This window comes from Apteryx rowi, unplaced genomic scaffold (assembly GCF_003343035.1).
Source record: "Apteryx rowi isolate R43461 unplaced genomic scaffold, aptRow1 scaffold_180, whole genome shotgun sequence".
Taxonomy (NCBI): Eukaryota; Metazoa; Chordata; class Aves; order Apterygiformes; family Apterygidae; genus Apteryx; species Apteryx rowi.
This window is the reverse complement of record NW_020448086.1, coordinates 1,379,204-1,400,868: the sequence shown is the minus strand read 5'-3', so window position 1 is coordinate 1,400,868 and position 21,665 is coordinate 1,379,204. Positions and strand designations below refer to the sequence as shown.

General features: G+C 37.8%; 1 protein-coding gene across 1 annotated transcript in view; it reads left to right on the top strand.

Moving 5' to 3' along the window:
* The window catches only part of MYO3B (myosin IIIB), a 199,090-nt gene that overhangs the window by 65,622 nt on the left and 111,803 nt on the right, over positions 1-21,665 (top strand). The window contains 4 exon segments of the mRNA XM_026061451.1: positions 2,784-2,939; positions 17,597-17,693; positions 18,577-18,693; positions 19,505-19,609. Of these exon segments, the coding sequence (XP_025917236.1) occupies positions 2,784-2,939; positions 17,597-17,693; positions 18,577-18,693; positions 19,505-19,609 (475 nt within the window).

Sequence of the window (21,665 nt, the reverse complement as noted above, 5' to 3'; positions counted from 1 at the left end):
GTGTTATGGCATCTGACTAACCCTCTGAAAGGGCTCCGTTCTTCAGGTACAGATACAAACTTGGCATGATAGCAGGTAGACTCTTGAGCTTGGAACTGAGAGTTTGATCACAGAATTGCGTGGATGTCTTGTGTGTCATTAGCTTTGTTGTCTAATGAATTCATGAAGTTTCACTCATGTTTCAGCTGAAATCCTAAATGACTGCAGGCTGAGAAAATACCTTATTGCCCGAGAACGAAGACTGTATATGGATGAAATGATATATAAACTTCCTCGGGAGTTGCAAAGCTGAGGAGTAGCACACATGGGAAATGAATAAACAGTGGGGGATTGGCAAGAGTAAGCAACAGAAGRGAATCCTCAGGCAGCCTTCTCCCTGACAGAGCTTACCTGTGCCCATTAAAATACATGCCAGTCCCAAACAGCTTGCATTTCAGCACATAATGGAGAAGACAGAAGAATGTTTTCCCTAAAAAGTGATCCTTCCTTTTCTTCTTGTCAGACTTTCTCAATGACTTCAGAATCCTAGACATCTGGGTGTTTCACCTATGCAACATGTATGTATAAAAATATATCTGTTGCAACTTCTGGATCTTGTCGATAGAGTATCTTTGGAGGTCCACTGGTCCTCCAAATTTATTTTATTTTTTACCACAGGGTAAAAGATTTTCTCGTTCTTAGCACTTTGGGTAAACACTGGCTATTCTGTGTGGAACTGTGTAACTTCTTGTAGAGATTCCATTCAAAACCTAATGTTTTTATTATCTAAAAAGTAGCTGGCATGACATATCTTCACTTGGATTCAGTTACATTACTGTAATATCCCAAATGTATTCTAATGTAACAGGAATAGTTATATATTAACAATATAGCATATATAATACAGATCTGTAATTACTGTTAAAGTGGTAAAAATCACATGAGTTATGAGCTTTTCAGAATGAAATCACCACTTCAGACACTTGCCATCAATCCATGTTTTTGCATACTGCACAGTTTTTTATTTTTTTTCTCTCCCTTTCAGATTAATGGTCTCTTTCCTTTCACATGCTTTTTTCCTCTTTTTTAGGAAACATAAATATAACCAGGATTGGCATGGACCATCGTGTCTGTGTGGGTGTACTGACTTTTAAAAAACATGGGTAACAAAACAAAAAGAGGGGAGGCTCAGAATCTGCTAAAGGCTAATGATGGATTTCTTTTCATGGGAGGACAGGAGTGGTATTTATAGCCTTGCACTCACAGGAATGGAGATAATGCAGGTTCTGTTAGCTTAGTTTTTCTGTCAGGAGGCTCCAGTTCTAACTGATAGCAAAATTCACCATAACAGTTATAAAACCGACAGCACATTTTACCGTCAGTCTTTTCTGGATATGACGTAGCAAGAAGAGACTGGGAAAATGGTTTTCAAGAACCTAAAGTATTAAAGTTATGTCCAGAGACATTGCAGGATCATTTTAAGACCAGACTTTAGCCTTCAGTAAAGTATTTGAGGTGAGCCTGAGCTTTAATAGTTGCTAATGTGTTCGGTAATTTTTGAAATCAATGAATGTGTATGATACTTTAGATATAATTTAAAGTTTGCAAATTGCTATTGATACTGCCAGCATATCAATTACTCTAAAAGGCGTTAAAGTTTTACTGAACTTTTGGGTAAAAAGGTAATCTTTATCTGTGATATATGTCTCATGTTAAGGAAGTACTTCACATGTATACATATAATAACTGTGTCACTTAATATCAGTGAATATGAAATGTAATTGTGAAGTATGCTGATATGAATGCTTCTCATCATATAAACTCATCTTGGGCTGTAAAATAAAGGGAGATGTATACTGGATTGCACCTTTTCTTTTTCACATTCTCAAATAATGTCGATATTATTCTTTGAGTAAGATAAAATAATTTAATGCAAAGAGGAATTGGAGGACACTCTGAAGAGTTCCGATCCCATTAAATCACTTTTCTGTTTGGACTACATTATTTCAACTTTGTTGTACAGAAAATAATTATACTTTAATCTTGGCTTCCTCAATTTTAAATCTTGATTATACAAATTAGCCTGACACTTTATGCTAATAAATAGGATGTATCTCTTTATTCATTACTAGATCACCTGTTCCTATCACAGACAGAACTTTGTTACCCTAGTCAGCATTTAAATCTGACTCATTTATTTCTGTTCCAGTCTGAATTATGTGGGCTTGCAGAATTTTCTGTGATTCTTATACTACCACTTGTCATCACAGTATATAAGAACTAGCTGAAACATTCATATTAAAACAGAACAAAGCTGTTTCAAATTGCTCTGGCTAGTGTTGCATCACAAATTTCACTTGTGTTTTTCATTAAGCTGTATCCTACAGTTCTTGTTCAAAATGCTCATTGGAGAATCACTAGAAAATTACAGTGAATGAGATACTGCCTCTTGGTTTTAGGCTATGTTTTAATGTGTATTAACTGTACAGCAGTTAGAAGACAAAATGTCATTTTTTATAGTAAACTAGTTCAAGTTTAAAAAAAACAATTGAAATAAGTTGACTGACTCAAATTCATAAACTTTATACTAATACAGTTGTAGAGTGAATTCACTTAGTTAAGTACCTTGTGCCAGATTTATTTCACTGTAATGGAAAAGTAAATGTAGTCTCTTTGCATACTCAGGAACTCAAATTTTTGGAAAAAGGAACACCTGTACGATAACAACCGCACAGTAAGCCAACTCAAATCATGCTGTAATGAAATAACATCACTGCTATGAGACCACTCTTTCTCTGTCATAGGTGTCTTATTAAGGATTTTGAAAAGCGTCCTTCAGTCACCCACCTTTTGGAACATCCATTTATTAAACAAGTGCATGATAAAGATATGTCTCTGCAAAAACAGCTGGCTGAGCTCATCCAAGAACAGCAGCAGCTAGGCTCCGTAGCCAAAACAAGGTACTGTACAACATAAACTCTTCAGCCTTCCCTTTCTACGCTTACCCTGGAAGCACAATTTGCAATTTGAAATGCACAGATATTTACTATTTCATATGATCATATTGATGCATTGATTAGCAATTTTATTAGGAGTAAGTGCTGCGTGCCATGTTAACGCAAGGAACATGCATTCCCATTCATGTCTTTTAAAGGTAATTTGATCTACCATAACACAACCTTCTCCTTCTTTCTCCAATATTTCATATGTATTGCTTTTGGCTTAATCACAAAGATGCTAATAATTCCAGAATGTTCTGATCTTTGGAAGTACCTTTTTATCCCTACTGGCAGGACAAGAAACTTTATCATGTTTTGGTAGCAGACCTTAAAAATGCAACTATGAACAATGAAGTGACTATTAGAAAAGGTTAAGAGAAGAACACTTAAAAGTTTGCTGCTTGATTAGATACTATTAGTATCTAATAAATATTAAGTATTATTATAAAGTAAAGAGGCTATTCAGTACTTAAAATAATTGTTTTGTCTGTAGTTTAATAAGAACTGCCATTTTTCATGCAGCCTAATAATTAATTTCAAAACTGCTTAAAAAGTAGTGATTGTGCAACAGCAGCAGAAGCTATTTTTCACTTTAGAGGCTGATTGTAAATATGTTTTATTTTGGTTGTTGTCCAGAGGGTGGCAGAATTTCACTGTTTTGAAAGAGAATTAAATGCAAATGAACACACCTTCCCAAGCTCAGCAATCATTCTGTGATATGAAATCTTTCTAGTGCAAGATAAGCTCTGGCTCATTATTATAAACAAACACCTACTAATGTTGATGAAGAAAATTAAATGTCATGATTCGTAAGTCATAATATGTGTATATTTATATGCCTTAAGACTCTGTAGCTTAAATGCTAAAAGCCCCCTGCAGAATGTACAAGTTAAATATAGGAATGCCTGTTCAAGGTGAAGACGATTTCTCTGATTTTTTTTTTTTTTAAACTGGAAAAACGTACCAGGAATGCTTACAGTGGATGAAGGAGCTAAATATGTCCRGGTTACACTGGAAGATTTTGCTGTATCTCATCTTCTAAGCAGCTCTCTCCCATGTAACACCTCACAGCAGGTTGCATACAGCTGTGGGTTGGATGGGGAGAAAGGTATCTGAGTTTTCCCAGCTGTTGACCATATAGAAAATCTAGACAGAGTGAAATGATCCTTGTGCTAAGAGGAGCTCTGAAATGTATTCCTCATGGTATTCCAACCAGTTCTTCAGGTATCTCTCTCTATAATGCAGGTGAGCAGGAATCAAGACCGAGCCTGCAATTCTTTCCTCAACCCTTTCCATAAACTAGCTGGGAGTCCAGTGATAGGCAGGCTGCTGTACATATGCTTACGCATGACTGGAACAAGGTGAGAGATTTTGCTTCCCAGCAGCCCCAGTATGAATCAGTGCTTACCTAAAGGAGGCTAAATCTCCGTCCATCCTGTCACCACTTAAGCTATCTTACCTAACTGTTCTTCACCAAGGGTGATTATTTGCAATATGCATACAATACCATCTGCAGCTTGCAGTTTTGAAGAAGACTCTATTGTAGTATCTTATCTCCCCTCTCTAGTCTAAGTTCTGTTATAGTCTGTGATTCCGCCTGGATTTGTGTGGCCAACTAGCCTCAGGTTCCTTTTCTCAGCTCCTTATCTGACCTATCAGTCTCCATTCGCTGCTCATTCTCTTTGTCCATAAGGCCTTGTTCTCCTTCTGGACCCAGTTCATTCTTTCTTCTACCTCTGGCACTCCAATAGCTTCTGTTTCCAGTCTCCCTCTTCTTCAGCAAGTCCTCATGCAGGTTCTCCTCTTTTTCAAGCCATTTTTCTGTTCCTGGTGTTCCTCACTAGATACATGGCTCCCAGACCACTTTTTTTTTTTTTTTATCACCACTGAGTTCACCTTTCTATTTCAGTTGGTATCTGAATTGCGGACTCATCAAACAGCCAGACGTTGTCTTCCTTCCCAGTCCTGGTTTGTGTCTGTGGAGTCTTTCACTTCCAGTTCTGTTACAGTTTCTCTTCTACTCTTAAAGCTTTAGTCTCATCACACACTTTGTCCCAGGCTCATTCTTTCCTGAACGCTTTGTATTGCTCTTAGTCCTCTCTCTGACTTAGATGACTTCTTCCTCTGCCAATGGACAGCAGTGGAGGCACCATTAGGCTACAGAAGAAATGATCTTCTTTTACCCTCACTTTGAATCCCTTGGCCTGATGGCCTGTAGCACTGCTGTTAGAGAAGGTATTTCTGATTGCTGTAGCCTTGTACTACAGTATCCTCACTTGTTCTTTGAAGCACCAGCCCAGTTTGATGAGAGCTAAGAGCATGCTCAATGAGCACAAAAATTTCACCACTGAGATCTACAAAGATTTGTGACTTGATCAAATTTGGACAGACTTTAATGAGATGGCGAAGGTATGTCCCTGCAAAATATTAAGTCTATGTGCCAAACAAAGGGGACTTAAGTGCGTTGTAGGAAGGATCTCAAAACATTTCCTAAGGTAAAAATCGATTTTTTTTTTCTGTTTTCAGGAACAGCTGGAAGGATCCACACATCCTTCATGGAAAATAAACAGACTAAATAGTTACAATTTTGAAGAACAGAAGCATCTGAAAACAATGCTTTATGTTAAGAAGTGTTGGACCTCCTTAATGCTAGATACTTAGTTGCTGAACACTTCTTTTGTAAAGCCCTACATGAAGTTGCTCCTAACTAACCAGCACTAAAAATGGCAATTTTATACTTCTGGAAGTAGGAAAGTTCTAAATTTTCAGTAGGTACTTGCTACTAAACAGTTAATATTGGATTATAAACATAAGATTATTACAGGAGAACCAACCACCAGGAGCATCTAATTATAATTTTTACCAGAGGCATAGACTCATAATAGTAAAGAGCTTAGCTTCATAATAGGGAGAAAGTACCCCCTAGGAAAAATGGTATCAGTAAAAAGCCCTAAAAAACTCTCTAATGCATTTATAAAATAATTTTCAGTACAGAATCTGACATGCAGAAGAACACAACCAGGTGAAGAAGTTTATTGGCATTCATTTGTAGTGATCTGTAGAAGTCCTCTGAATGTATAGTCACCACTTCAAAGTAAATTGGCCATTTAAAACCCATGCTGAGTAAAATCTTTATACTATACCTTTGGATATATGTGCATGCTCTTTTTCTGTTTGTTTATTGGTGTGCACATGACAGATACAATAAAAGGTGCATTAATTCCCTGGTGTTCAGAGATATGTATTAAAAAAAAAGTGGATGCCTTTTTTAGTAGTTTAGCAACACTATAGATCAGTCATTCAGAAGATGAGAAAAGGAATATTTTCTCCCATTTACACTGCCATAGAACTCCCAGAGAACAGGCTGAAAATTTCTAGAATGAGGACACTGGTGTTAATAGCACTTGTACTGTGAAGAAAGCCAGGGGGTCACTAGTGATGACAATTGATCATGAAGTGATCACAGAGTGCTTTGCATTTGCATCTTTTGGTTCTTTACCAACTCAGCATTTGTGTTTTCTTTATAGGATTCTCTTCCCTGTGTGAACCATCCCACTTTTGTCTATTTTGGGCAATCAGTTAAGATCATTGTGCTTGAGAGCAAGCCTGCAGTATAGAAATTCAGTACTGCTGACTTGGAGACGTTATGGGACTGTGCTTGCATATGATTCATATTTTTACTCTGCAATCTACTAGACAGAAACTGGGATCCGGCAGGTTGAAGGAAAATAGGAAGATACCAGTTGGTGCTAGATTATTGGTACTGGTTGCATTATTTATCTGCTAGCATCGTGAGCTGGTCAGGCTCAGGAAGGGGAAGGAATGCATGGTAGCAACAAAAGGGACTGAACCTTTCAGTTAGATTGGTGTGATCCATCTTTTCTAACCATACCTTTACTTGGAAGAAAAGCTCTGAGTAGGTAGGGTATACAATCACTTTGCCCCTGTTGGAGACACATACATTGAGGCTGTTTAAATGACAGTTATTTTTGTGGCCTGACCACGCTATATGCAAAGGTGTGATTGCAGGTTGTGAAGCAGTATGACTTAGTCTAAGCTAAGCATCCAGTCATTTATCCATCTTGGACAGAATTAGTCTTGCTTTACATCAATGAAAGTATACTCAGACTCATTTAAATTTATTCACCACTTTCTGTTACTGTTAAGATTGTAAGGGGAATTGCTACTGGGGAGAAATGGACTGTACGAGACAATGTAAGTATCTTTGGTTTTTTTCGTATATTTAAATAACATATGCATAATGGACTAAGCCAGCAGCTGAACACAAGTTCTAACTAGTGCAGTGAAAGGGAGTACAAAGGGATCTCTAAGCCACTTTTCCAGCTTCCAGGTTCCCAGCCAAGTTCAAGTCAGCTTCTGGTCAGATTTATTCCTGCCAGTCCCACATCCACAGAGTGCACTGGCAGTGAGATCACTGGAGTGACATTTCAGACATACCCATTTATCCTAGAAACTCTGAATGACCTTATGCTTATTTCTAAGTTTTTGGATATATTAGCTGTATCATGGCTCTGCGTGGTCTCATTTGAGTCTGTCTTAGTGCAGGCTTGCTCAGTTGTGTTTAGAATATCACAGAATCACAGAATGGTTGATGTGGGAAGGAACCTCTGGAGATCATCTAGTCCCACTCCCCTGCTCAAGCAGGGTCACCTAGAGCATGTTTCAAAGGACTGTGTCCAGACAGCTTCTGAATATCTTCAAGGATGGAGACTCCACAACCTCTCTGGGCAACCTGTTCCAGTGCTCAGTCACCCTGAAGAAGTTTTTCCTCATGTTCAGACGGAGCTTCCTGTGTTTCAGTTTGTGCCCATTGCCTCTTGTCCTATCACTGGGCACCACTGAAAAGAGCCTGGCCCCATCCTCTTTACACCCTTCCTTCAGATACTTACATGCATTGATAAGGTCCCCCTTCAGTCTTCTCTTCTCCAGGCTGAACAGTCACAGCTCTTTCAGTCTCTCCTCATGAGAGATGCTCCAGTCCCTTAATTATTATCATGACCCTTCACTGGACTCGTTCCATGTCTCTCTTGTACTGAGGAGCCCAGCACTGGACACAGCACTCCAGGTGTGGCCTCACCAGGGCTGAATAGAGGGGGAGGACCACCTCCCTCGACCTGCTGGCAACACTCTTCCTGATGCACCCCAGGATACCATTGGCCTTCTTGGCCACAAGGGCACATTGCTGCCTCATGCTTAACTTGGTGTCCACCAGCACTCCCAGGTCCTTCTCTGCAGAGCTGCTTTCCAGCAGGTCAACCCCCAACCTGTACTGGTGCATGGGGTTATTCCTCCCCAGGTGCAGGACCCTGCACTTGTCTTTGTTGAACTTCATGAGGTTCCTCTCTGCCCACCTCTCCAGCCTGTTGAGGTCCCCTCTGATGTATCAGCCACTTCTCCCAGTTTGTTTTCATCAACAAACTTGCAATTCCTTTAAGAAAATAATTTATGTCCAGCAGGCAGTTCCACCTACTCTGAGGGCACCTACATCAACACTGTGGATTTATTTCAGTTGCTTTGTGACACTGTGGGGCAAAGGTCTGGCCTGAAATATATTAGTGATTTTACGTCAAAGTCTAAGGGTGCAGTTCCAAAAGTGAGCTCAGCACATTGTCAGGTCCCACTTTCCCCACCCCACATCTTGCTGCACTGGCTCTAGGGCTTGTCTGACTTCCTAAGGAGCTGATTGAGTTCACAAAGCCAGCGGAAAGCCAACTTGGCAAAACCAAAGAAACAAGAGGACTGTTTTTCTCCTGGTTTATTGAGCATAGCTGACTCGCTGTGGGGTCACTCAAGTGGTGGAGCTAGTTCAAGAGAGGAGGGAAAGCCACAGAGCTGGAAGAGGGGAGCAGTATCCCTTTCTTTGGCAATGATGAGAGCTGCATCACAGCTCAACCTTCTCATTAAAGCGTATCCTGATCTAGCAGTTCGCTGCTGCTGGAAAGGAGAGATCTTGCTTCTTTCTCTCATTTTCCCACAGCTCCCAAGAACAAGCTCACAATGCTGTTTTTATTTCAGCTCCAGTGATTGTCAACACTTCCTGAACTAGAATTTCTAAAGTGGCAGAAAAAACTAAGCCTGCAGAAAAGGACATGGTGTTCTACTGTGCTAGTGAGTGCAGGGAGGGATGCTTCAACTAATACAGCTGGAGTAGAAGAGGGAGTACCTCACATGACCAGGAGCAAGAGATGGGAAGGGGAGGAAGAAGCAAGCTGTTCCCTTTTGGCAGGATCATCTGGTCTGACTTCAGGAGTCACAGCCTGAAACTTCTCCTCAATTCAGTTTCTTTCATTCTTTGTTTATAAACTTATTTGTGTCCAGTATAGCTAGGCTTAACTTCAGCACAGTTTTTCATACCACAGAACTTTAATGGGCACTTAGCTGTCTTTGCTGAGCTGATAAGAACATACTAACACACGCATTTGTTACTATCATCAGTTTGTTGATGACAAACATACTGTTGCCCCTCTGTCATGAGATAACTTACTGGAGAGCTTTATGCTCTATTATTTCGACTAGGTGAGAAATTAATAAAAATAAGGTTTATGTTATTAAAAAGTAGGAATTTTAAAATGAAAAAGGGCATTGACAATTCCTCCTGCTTATTTTACTGAAAAGCATGCAGTTTGAAACCTTTCCACAAGCTTTAAATTATTTCCCCTAAATTATTTTTATCAGTAGGATGCAGATACATCCATATACAAATAGATGATTTCAGTTTCAGAAAACCCAGCTAAGACACCTCATTCTCCACACCTGTAATGAGGAAGAAACTTCTTTTTTTTTTCCCATCTGTTGGAATCCTTTAGAGTTAAAGCCTTGAGTTTTGCCATTGACTTAAGTGAAGTTAAAATCTCAGCTTCAGCACTCCACTCCTCCTTTGACAGTTTCTTGTGATCTCATGGGGGAAACCCTTGCAACAGGGTCCCACATCACAGCTACGTCAGGATGAGCTGTGGTTATTATCTTTACCTCTTCTTCCTCATATACCTTTCATGAGCTATCAGTTACTATGTGTTTGTTTTGTCTGGTTTCTAACAATACCAGAGCATAAATGCTAATTAATAGCAATATACTTTTCATTACTAGCTTTGCCATAGCAACAGTTATATAAAATTTAATTTAAAAGAGTGTATCCAGTGTTAAATAGACAATTAATTCTTATAGAAGTTTCTTAATCCCTGAAATGTAAGGAGGTTTTAAAAGAAAAAGATAGAGCAGCATAGAACTCTGCTTTTCATTGATATCCTCCAGCAAGATTGAATTTTTCTTTCCCATCTCTTCTAAAGTCAAATACATCATTGCTTTTTAACATATGGGTATGGATTTGCAGCTCATCTTGAGAGCCAGAGTGCTCTTATTCCCTTCAATATATAGGTGCCTCTGGGCATGAAGCATTTTTTAAAGTCAGAGAGGATGGTGTTACAGGCTCTGTCCATTTCTCTCTGTTTTGTTTTTTTATTTTTCAATCCTGGACTCACACAAGGACTATGAAATGCTTTCAGATTTACAGGTATATTCATATTTATACAAACAGTGGCCTTATATGCATAAAAATGTTGGGAGAATGAGAAATGTAGTTTGTTCCTAAAAACTTGTACCTCGTGTAGCATTAAAATGAGGAACTGGAAGAAAGTAGGAATCTAAGTTACAGTAAGGTGTAGATAACAGAATGTGCAAATATTTGTCAGGAGTGATAAGCAGAATTATAATAATATTTATTATATAGTAATATTAAATGAGTGTTATTAAAGATTTTGTGGCTAATTCTCTGTTCTGTAAGTAAAGAAGGGTGTACAAGTTAAGTGGTTAGTAATCTTGCTGTATTTCAGGGATAAATTCTTCAAGATAGAGATTCATGCAATTGCATGTCAGTAAAATACTAAGAATGTTTAGATACCATCTGAGTAATAATACAAAAATATGGTGGAGTAATAATTGTGCTTTACTCCTCATTCTCTGTCCAAATTACTGTGTAACCTCTGTTTATCCCTTACCCCCATATGCCTCTATTCCTTCACTTATGAAATGTCTTTAGTGCCTTTTCTTGATGCATTATGCTTACAAAAATAGACAACTGTTCTCGGAGACAAAACTTTGTGTTTACTTGTTCTGTAAAGCACCTACTCTACCTTTGGTTACTGTAAACCTATTCATGAGGAGAAAAATGTGTAACACCTGAAGCTCTAGCCATTTTTTATGCCATTCTTTCTATCCTAAAGTCTGGAAAGACTCTGGATCAAGATACATTATAGTATGGGTATTGTTAATTTTCACTTAACATTAAACATTTGCTTTATTTGTGTAGATAATAGTTTTGTTAAACAGTGTTTGGGTATGTTGGATAATCCATTAAGGGAGAATTATAAAAGAGAGCTGTTCACTTTCCAAATATATTTTTCGATCTCTTGAACTCATTTTTGTGGTCAGTTACTTTTTTGATTCATAGTACGAGAGATTCCAGCATCCAGGCTGATTGCCAGCCTGCTGAAGAAAGAAGTCATATGGGGCTTAGACTGTTTCCTAATATTCCTAAATGGTAAATGACTCTTTGTGCTGACTGTGTTGGCAAAGTGCACTGCAAAAAGTGGGCATGTTCTCTGGAGCTTATTTATAAACCCAGTCAAATATTATCCCCATCTTTTTATGCTTGTCAGGACTTAATCCAAACCTGGCAAAGCTGGCAGCTGGCTCAGCGTTTGAGCAGTGGAAAAAACATATGTCCGAACTTCCAAAGTCCTTTAAGGTAGGCTGTATATTAAGTTCCATAGTGTTTAAAGAGTTCATGGAGCTTATCCTGGAAACATTTGAAAGAGAAACTAAAATTTGGAACCCCAATAATCTGGCTATTCTAGCCCTCCCTTGCATGAATTATGATGATAAAATTGTGCATCCTTCTGGAAGACTTACCCAGAAATGTAAACATTCTATTTCATTCCATCAAAACCAAACAAAACATATATAAAATACTTTCAGTGGTTTGTGAGTAGGATTAATGGAAAAATGAAGTGTAACTGAAGGTTTGAAAAATATCAACAATCAGTAAAAGTGAATGAAATGAATGGAAATTTTCTGTAAATTTTTTACTTGAATGCATAACAGTTAAGAAATCATCAATTTATGAACAACCTTAAAATAATAAATCCCTGTATCCAGTATAGCAATCAGGAGAAAATCTAAAAAGCAAAGTCACAGCAGTGTGTGAGATGGAGAAATTCAAATGTAGTAGCAGATCTGTTTCTACCTTTGGAGTGTGGAAGAGGAGTGGAACATCAGGAAGGAAAATACACCATTAAAAGTTAAGAATTTAGAAACATGGGAGAAAAGTCTTCACAGTATGCACTCTAAAAATGTTGCCTTGGTGACATTCTTACAAGCCATCTTTGTAAATTTTAGATACTCTTGTGACTGAAAACTATCTCATGGAGGTCCAAATACAAAGTGTCTAAAGAGAGCTTTAGAGTATCTATTGTAGAATTTTGCTGGTATTAGAAGATGAAAAAGTGTTGGATATCATTTGTAGTATAGGTATGAATTATATTTCATTTATAGGTCCCTGTGTGGCATTCAGCTGTTTTAGGGGCAGTTAATGTGGGTAAGCTATGCCAAATGCAGTAGATAAGTCTATAATAATTGTAATATAACAAAGGGATGTTGATAATGATCAGTTGACATCTGCCTTTATTTTTTTTATCCCTGTCTATCAAATATCACTGTAGCTTAAGTTGAGCAAAACCATAGTCTTCTGTATTTCCTCAAGGGATTAATAACTCCTGATCTAAAATTCCCGTAATTTAGCTGGTGTTTGAAAGTTAATGTTGATCAAATATCAAATGGTTTTCGTTATGTGGTTCAAAGTGGCTGTTTCCCAGTTATCAGCAGCTTTGAAGAGGCCAGCTCCAGACGTGGCTCATTCTTCTCTCAGAGGTTTTCCTACAGTCTGGGTAGCTTATGTTCCTCTCTATAAATAGACTTCTTTTTAGGAATCAACCAGAAAAGCTCTTCTACTAACCGCTGGTTTCAATTTTTAAAAGAATGAGAGAACTTCTGGTGTTTGGGTAAAGAAGTTTGTAAACAAGTTTACTATATACAGTAAAAAGTTATGAGTTTACTCTTCTGGGCCATCCTGGGCCAATGTGCCACTGCTGGTCGCCATTTAGAAGTTTGTTTCTGTAATGGGGAACAGACCGTGTAAGACTTGGTATGTTCAGGCTACCTTGTCAGATATCAGGATGAGGCTGTAGTGGCTTGGCAGCTTTTCCCTTCCCATTAGCCAGCTGGATTACAGCAGTAGTCCGTCCAAGGAAGTAATTCTTACAAACAGATATCCAGCTTCTTTGCCAGCTCACATTTAGTTTTGAAGCAATTAACTGCAAGGAACTTGATTGAATCCAGCCAGTAATTTCCTTTGGACTCAGAGATAATAACAGAAACAGAACCAGAAATAGTCCTCTGATTGTAAAATGCTGTACACTCAGGATTTAATGTGGGCTAAGTGCAGTTCTTCTAGCCATCATCTGTGTGAATATCAGGGCACTTAGTTTAAAATCTGAAAAAAACCTCAAAGCTACTGCACTCCCCAAAACCATTTCTTTGTCTTATTACAGTGTACGTGTTTTTACTGGAGGTTACACAGATTTTTATTATGTTTGCAGCATTTATATTGTTGCAGTTAAGGTTGTGTCAGTGTTTCTGTTATGATCTTGCTTTAAAATTTTACTCCAGCCTGAAACATGATGTACAGGAGCAAAATATTCACCATTTGCAATGCACAGAAAAGAGACCATGCTTCTCTGATATAAGTCAGTAGCACATTTTCCACTAATTCTTCTCACTGTGTTGAGTATTTTCTTGTAAATCTCAATTTGGGTGCAATGCTATCTTCATCTAAAAATTAGTAATAATGTAAAGAAGAATGAGTACAAAAACAGTTTTTTCTGTGTGAGTCCTAGAAAAAAACAGTAAACATCAAATACTGTAATTGCATCAAGAGGCCAAAGTAAAGGTGCCCTTCTAGAAGAGTGTTAGGGGTGAAAGGGAGAGAGCTCAGGGAGGAGACTTCCCAATAGACATAAAATACTTGGTTTACATTGCTTTATTCCTCAGGCTGGGCCTGCCAGCAAGGTGACTTTTCAGTCTAGAAGCACATGTGGTGCATTTAGATTTTCTTTATCCAGAAGTCGACTAACGCTTCCTAAGTACTACTGTTGCTACCATGTGGGTTCATAGCACTTTGGTTTTTTTGCCATGTTACAGGCTGCCCCACTGCTGCCTGTCTGAACAGAACAGGTGACTTCTATAGAGCTTAGGAGAACGTGGTGCTCTGAATGAAGATATGACCAAACTTTGATGTCAAGTAAATGCAAAGTGCAGCATCTTCAGCTTGATGGCAGGGTCATAGGAGGGGGTAAGGTGGAAAGCTGTGAAAATACGCAGGAAAGAAGTGGAAGTGGTGGAGTATGTATTTCAGCACTTTGTGCATACAGCTGTTGGCAATGCACCTCCATTACTATGGCTGGCATCCAGTACAAAAAAGATTTTCTTTCAAACTGTCTCCTCCCCACAAACAGAACAAATTAATGCTGCCCTCTTCATGAAGTTCTTATCGTGAGGAAGAAATGCACCTCCCCTCTTGCTCCTCCTCCAAAAGCCAAGAAAATTCTGTCCCTGCTTGCTGTTCCTGCCAGGTAAAAAGGTGAAAGGAAGGTGCTCGGGAGGGCAAAGCCTTTCTCAACAGACAGTGCTCGTCACCAGAGTTCTGCAATAAATCTAATACTATTCTTTAGGTTTTATAACATTAGGTACCTTGACTGACTGGCCCTTTAGGCCACTTCTTTTATCAGTGGAGAGACTACATCCTCCAGGGGATGATTCAGAACATTATTAGAAAGGCAAATAACCTAACATCTTCAGTTTTCCTTTTGCCTAGAATATGGACACTTTTATATGTTATCGCAAAGAGAAGGGTAATTGTTAAAGGCTGGCAATTCTACTTTCTATGTAAAAAATATACTGACAGTTATTTCCCCAATTAAGAATGTTTGCTTCTGCCTTTTAAAAAATTATTTTATTGAAAATATTTTAAAAGCAAGAGCATCTTTGTGATGTAAAACTGTGAAAATAATTAAGCATTACTATCTATATTCTTCCTACCTGCTCTGTCAACATATCTGCAGGACATAGGGTCAACAGAAAACTGATGAGGCCAGCAGGAGATTTGAAGCTAATGTGATGTTATGCTCCTAATATCCTTTTCCTAATCATGTACTTAGGAAAATGAGTTAAGCACAAGAAAATGTATACACAAAGGTATCTATGTTTTACTTATATCTGACTAAGACTAGTTTCCTTAATTATTTATTTATACAGAGTAAAAAACCTTTCCAATAACAAAATTGATTCATTTATCACCTAAGGAGAACAAACAGCAGGAGTTTAATACACAATCAGATAACAGATTAGTTTACAAAGCCATTTTGCAATTAGAGATGCTTAGGTTTAAATGTGCCCTCTTCCCCCTCCTCCCTGCACCTCTGGTAGATACATCCATACTTGCAGCTTATGACAATTTAATATTGTGCTTATGATGGTTTGGTTCAGGAAAAAATAGCTTCTATAGATGAGCATATTAGTTATAATGTCTAGCCATTGCTGTGTTAGTACATCTCCATGAGGTAAAGCAACTATTAAAATATTTGCTTCCTTTGTGGACTGATGGGTGTTCCCATCCACAACAACATTCCTCTCTTCAATTAAGTAAAAGATTGAATTCTGGTTTAAACCAGAAACAACTATTAGAAGAAAAGTAGTATGTTACACCACTTACACAGTTTCATACTGCCTGAGGTTCTGGCTTGTCTGCAAAGAGTGATGTTTCTGAATACAGTTACTGGTTAAAAAAAAGAAGCACCTAAACAAAAATCTGAAAATGGAAAAATTAATTGACAAAACTTTGAACAAATTCACATTATCTCTATGCTCGGCACTGGAAATAATACCCGCTGTAATAATTTTTCTTCCATTGCTTCCTATTGGTGTTCTTCGTCTTTCATTTCTTTACATGTACAACATCAAAGAAGCAACCATTTCTGTTTGGGAATGCAGAATGTAAAATATAAGTAGGCCTGTCAGCAAAACGTGGTATGTTATCCGTATTTTATTTCCTAGCTGACAAAACAGTTTGCAGTTTAATTACAATTCAAATAAGCCGTTACAGAATAGTTTTCCAGAACTCAGACCATAGCCAAAAGTAAACAAGGAAAATGAATAAAAATAGACATCAAGAATGAGGATCCTTAAATGTAATTTACAGTTATCAGTGAAGGTGTAGTCATAGTTGATACGCTTCTCTTTCCTCTTTGTTAGAGGCTTTCTGAGCAATTGTTCTTTACATGATGATATAATTGCTGTTGGATAGGAAAATATTCTCTTTACTGAATGAAATCTGACTGGGTCGAAATGTAGAACTGCACAAAAAGGGGAAAAAAGGAAGAGTTCCAATGCTTGTTTTTGAAACAGGCTTCCATGAGTATATGAAGTTATGGTTAGAGTAAGGGGAAAAAAAGACCTGCTACATCCTCGTGTTAACCTTCTCATTATAGATTAACAGTATTTCCTGCCGTGTCCCAGTTACATTCTAATGTTGCTTGACATAATATTTATCATTGGTTCTGGATGTACGGTCATGTGGTTCCTACTTTTTACATGGCAACCAGTGCAGAAACAAGCTGTCAGGGACTGTCACTGAGGATCAATGCTAAATGTTACTCAGCAGGATGCAGGCTGTATCTCGGTGGGTGTCCTCCTACTATGCTTTGATTATGTTTGTTGTAAAGAAAAGTGTAGTTGTGCTTACGGCCTTCATATTTCACCCCCTCTGTGGAAGACACATTATACCCTTTTGATTCATCCCTGTTTCTTCCTGAAACAAGATATGTTGTTTAAAAACATACACAGCATTTTCAAAGATTCCTTCAGTATAATCTGATTATAAAGGGGTTATGTGACAGTTTGTCTCTGCTACTTATTGTGTGGCTTAAATCTCTGAGGACAAGCTGACTGAACATCCATACAATTTAGAGTCTGATGGCAGTCGTGGTTCAAAAATGTTGTTTTGGACCAGATCTAGGGTCATCTGAGGAGACACTTTGGCATACACCAAGGTAATGGGAGGATTTTGTACTACTTATTACTTGTTGTAACCTCAGTAGATGACAATACTAAAGGGTAGGGGGAATTTAATTACACAAAGTGGTACTTTATTAACTTATATCGATAAGGGAAGGGGAAACAGGAAGGGTTTTTTTATATACTTTTCTGTATTAGGGGGGAATAGCAAGTCTACAGGTAAATTTTCATCTCTGAGCATTGATAGATCAGGGTTATATATTGTGAAGGAGAAAACAGGGATATTACACTGGACAATGAGCTCACATGCAGATTTTATAAAAGGATATTTCAAACAAAGCTATATATTTCATAGAGTGTGCCTGTGTTTTCTGCATGAAAAAGACACCCACTAATGTCTTCCTATTGCCTCTTACTGTTTGTCTTTTTCAAGATAGTTTTATAACACTGATTGTCTGTTAACAAACTTGCAGGCATGAACGAATACATACTAGAAGACCTTACCATGTGGATGGAGCTGACAAGTACTCACTAGACGACGATCTGGTAAATCTAGAGGTTCTAGATGAGGTAATGTACCATCTAAGTAACAACTTCTGACAATTAATGCCTCACATTTTGTCTGTTTCTGCTTATTAGGCTCTCTTAACAGAGAACAGTTTCTTCTTGCAAAGCTCATGTCTAAGCTTGGAAAAGGAACTGTCACATGACTGATCTGCTATCATCTCTTCACTAATATTCTATAAAGTGGCATAAAAACAGTAGCAAAAAATGCTGTTATGTGGAAGAATTTAATTATGAGTAGTGTCAGTTTAAATTATTTTGTGAGTTTCCTAAAATTTGAAGTTTGGTCTTGAAGATCTAGATTTAAATATTTTTTCCTACAATTCATAGGGTAAGATGACATCTACAGCTTCTGAATAAAAACAGTGATAAAACAGTGAATACCTGTTTCATATTTAAGTGTATCACCTATGTGCAGAGTATCTAAATTTTTGCTGCGAGGATCCTTTAGATTGCATTCCAGTAACAAAAAGACATGATATAAAATTGTGTAAGCTTCCTGTTTAAAAGTCTCTTACTACCACTTTAAAATTAATCCTTGAAAAATTATGATCCTTGTTTCATGAGTCAATAAAAAATTAAATTGAAACGTACAATGAAGTGCAGCGGTAATCTGTATGGACATTTTCTCTTTGGGAAGCTTACTTCTCTGGCCAGTATAACAAAATATATACTAATTTGGAAATAGGATGTAACATTTAACTTAGTTTTACAGCATTAACAAGAATTTTGAAAAGATCTGTTTCATTTTGTAATGTCCGTGTTTGACAAATAATTAGTAACACTTAAAGCAACTACTTCTTAACTGGTGTTCTCAGCATACTTACAAAAAATCTCCCAATTTGGAAAAGTATTGCTTAACTATCAAACTTTTTTGTAATCTTCTTAGGATACAATTATCCATCAACTGCAGAAACGCTATGCTGACTTACAAATTTATACTTATGTCGGAGACATTTTAATAGCCTTAAACCCCTTCCAGAATCTCAGCATTTATTCTCCACAGGTAAGAGAGACTCTAAGACGTGGACAGTACTTGCCTTACATTTTATATTAAGACCACTGGCTGAAACACTTAAATGATGTTGGGAGCTGGGAACAGGAACTAAAACCTAGCCTTTACTTCTTCCAGACAAGCCTGGCTACAAATCATATTCCTTCTTCCTTCACTCCCCATTTGATCTCATTTGATCTCATTCCTTTCTGTTTGGTGGCACAAATTCCACAGGAGGGGTGAAGATTGCCCCAGCCGCAGCTGTGCCTCTTGCCTGGCATCTAGTGCTTTCTTCTGGGATACAGAAGATGGTTATATGAACCACCTTGTGCTGAGACCATTGCTTCCTGAAGAATTGCTCTGACTATTGGGTTATCATATGTCCTCTGCCATCAGCTGCTGCTTAAAGAAGAAAGGATTGAACTGTAAATCTTAGTCTCCCATGGGTGCCTAATTCAGTGTTGCAGGCAGAGGGACCAGATTTCAGATTTGCTGCTGTCTTTGCAGTTTCCTTTTGTCTAGCTTGGGTATTTACCTGTTTGAATGTTCTCCGTTTGAAATTCTACTCCTTGTGATACAGTTCTCACAGTCTTGTGCACGAAAATTTGGGGTATGTTTTAGGTTTTGTAATTTTTGTTTGGAAATCAGGCAGTGCCAAGAATTACCACTCCTCAGCCAGGTGATTCAGTGGAAATTCTGTGGTGGAACAGGCAATCTTCTGTTTAACAGGCAGAAGTTATTTCCATTGTACTGTTCTCCTTCTCAGTTCTTACACTCGTAAGTTGGGTATTTTGACTTTTTTTTTTTTTTTTAACTTATTTAGTTCTCCAAGCTTTATCATGGTGTGAAGCGTTCATCCAATCCCCCCCACATATTTGCCTCTGCGGATGCTGCCTACCAAAGTATGGTTACATCCAGCAAAGATCAGGTAAGAATCCGTTCACTCCTTTTAGATTTCACATTAATCATAGTGCCATTGTGCTGTGTAGATGTGGCTAATGTTCAGTGTTACATTGTACTTGAGGAAGTTTTTTCTCTAAGCCTTTTATTCCTATATCAGAAAAAAAACAGTGAAAATCCAGTCAGGTTTGGAAATTCTTAAGAGGGCAGAGTAGCATAAAAGAGATTACAAGGCCAAATGCTATGCTAGGTTTACTTGGCATAACTTTCTGGATGCCCATGAAGTGCTGGCAGTTAACGCCAGCTGCAGGTGGTTGCTATTCACCCTGATACTGGCCTGTCTTGCACTAGGTGCTGTAATCATTTGCTCCTGTGTGGAATAGGGCGTCTCAATGCTGTTGCAGATTAACAGAGTTTCAACCGCTCTTTTGCATAAAGACATTATCAAGCAATGGATAATCAGTTCTTCTGACTGCAGGTCACAGAAAATATGAACCATTAACTCTGTGATCACTCATTTTTGTGGTAAAATATATTAAGGATATTTCTAATATAAAGTAGTGAAGACACCAATCCAATGATGTACCAGTGATTTTAATGCCAATGGAATATAGTGCTGCAGAAGCTGGATTCCTTTTTATCATATACTTAAGATTGTAATTTTGCTCTAACATGATGTGCTATATGTATACATGGATATTGGGGGCTAATAATTATTTTTTTATAAAGCACTCCTGACATATTTCCCCACACATCACACGATAATTCATAGAAAGCACTTTTTAAAATCACAAAAGCAGAATAAAATAATACCAAAACCACAATGAGAAAACAGCAAACAAACACAACGAATAAAATGGATGTTAAAGATGAAGAAAAGAGAAAGGGGTTCTACTGAGTTTGCAGAAGTACGCTGGTCTGAGGTATGGCTAGTACCTATGTAATGTCTTATATGGTATTTGATGGAGGCATTAAACAAAACAAATACTCATGTAGTATAAATTACATGAGAACTTGTTATCTGGGGAAAAGATCAGTTTTGACATCAGCCCTTCAGGCTAATTTTGTAAATTTTTTATATTATATATCCTTCATACCTGTTTAGGAATTAATTTGCACTGAGATTTCCATCTTTGTGCAGAGGCAGCTACATTACTTGCAGGCATTCAGGTATGCCTGTCACCATATACAATTTGCTATTTTATGTTTCTGAAAGATTACAGTAGCATGTTTATCTCTGTGAACTCGGCAATTTTATGTTGGTTCTTCAGGTAAAGATGCTCTCGATGCACACTGTAGCCAGATCAAAAATGTTTTTGTTCTGCTTGCTTTATCCATTCAGCTTTCCTTGTATTTTCCTGTGAAAGCCTGAAATTTGATTGCAGGCCTAACATTTTTGCTAAAGCTAAAGTCAGGTTCTGGCCAATATAAACTCACGGGCTTTTTGAATTTAAACTGTTATACCTGACTTCTTCAGTCACACAAAGGTGATTAAATTAGGTATCACAGCCCTGTAAATCCATCACTAGGTATCTGCTTCCAAGAAGAACAAAACTGCCTAACCAGAAGCAAATAAATTAACTATAAATGTCATATTGCACATACCACGTTAGAGTCGATTCCTGCACCTGCTATCAGGCACCACAAGTTGCCTGATGCCCAAGAATGTTGCACAGCAATATTCATCGTGGAGCACAGAGTACAGTGGTATCTAACATACCCAGTAATTATTCCATATACTTTATGGTGTTTCTTATAACTTACCTCCCCACCAGTATGCACTGTTGTTCATGGAAGAGCAAAAGTTGCTCTTGGAAGAAAACTTGACAGTGAGGAATGATAAATAGAAAAGATGAAACACCTAAAAGTATTGCAGGCTGGGGAGGGAAGAATGGATAATCTCTCTCTTGGCCAAATAGGGTTATCAGAAATGTTGTCCAGAGAACTGCTACCTCTTTCAAATCTTTTCACAAAGCTCAGTTCTGTCACCTCACTTGGAAAAAATTTTTCTATATACTAGATTTACTGATTAAGTGATGTGATCTGCCTGTTGTCCAGAAAAGAGTACTTTTTATTGTTTACTG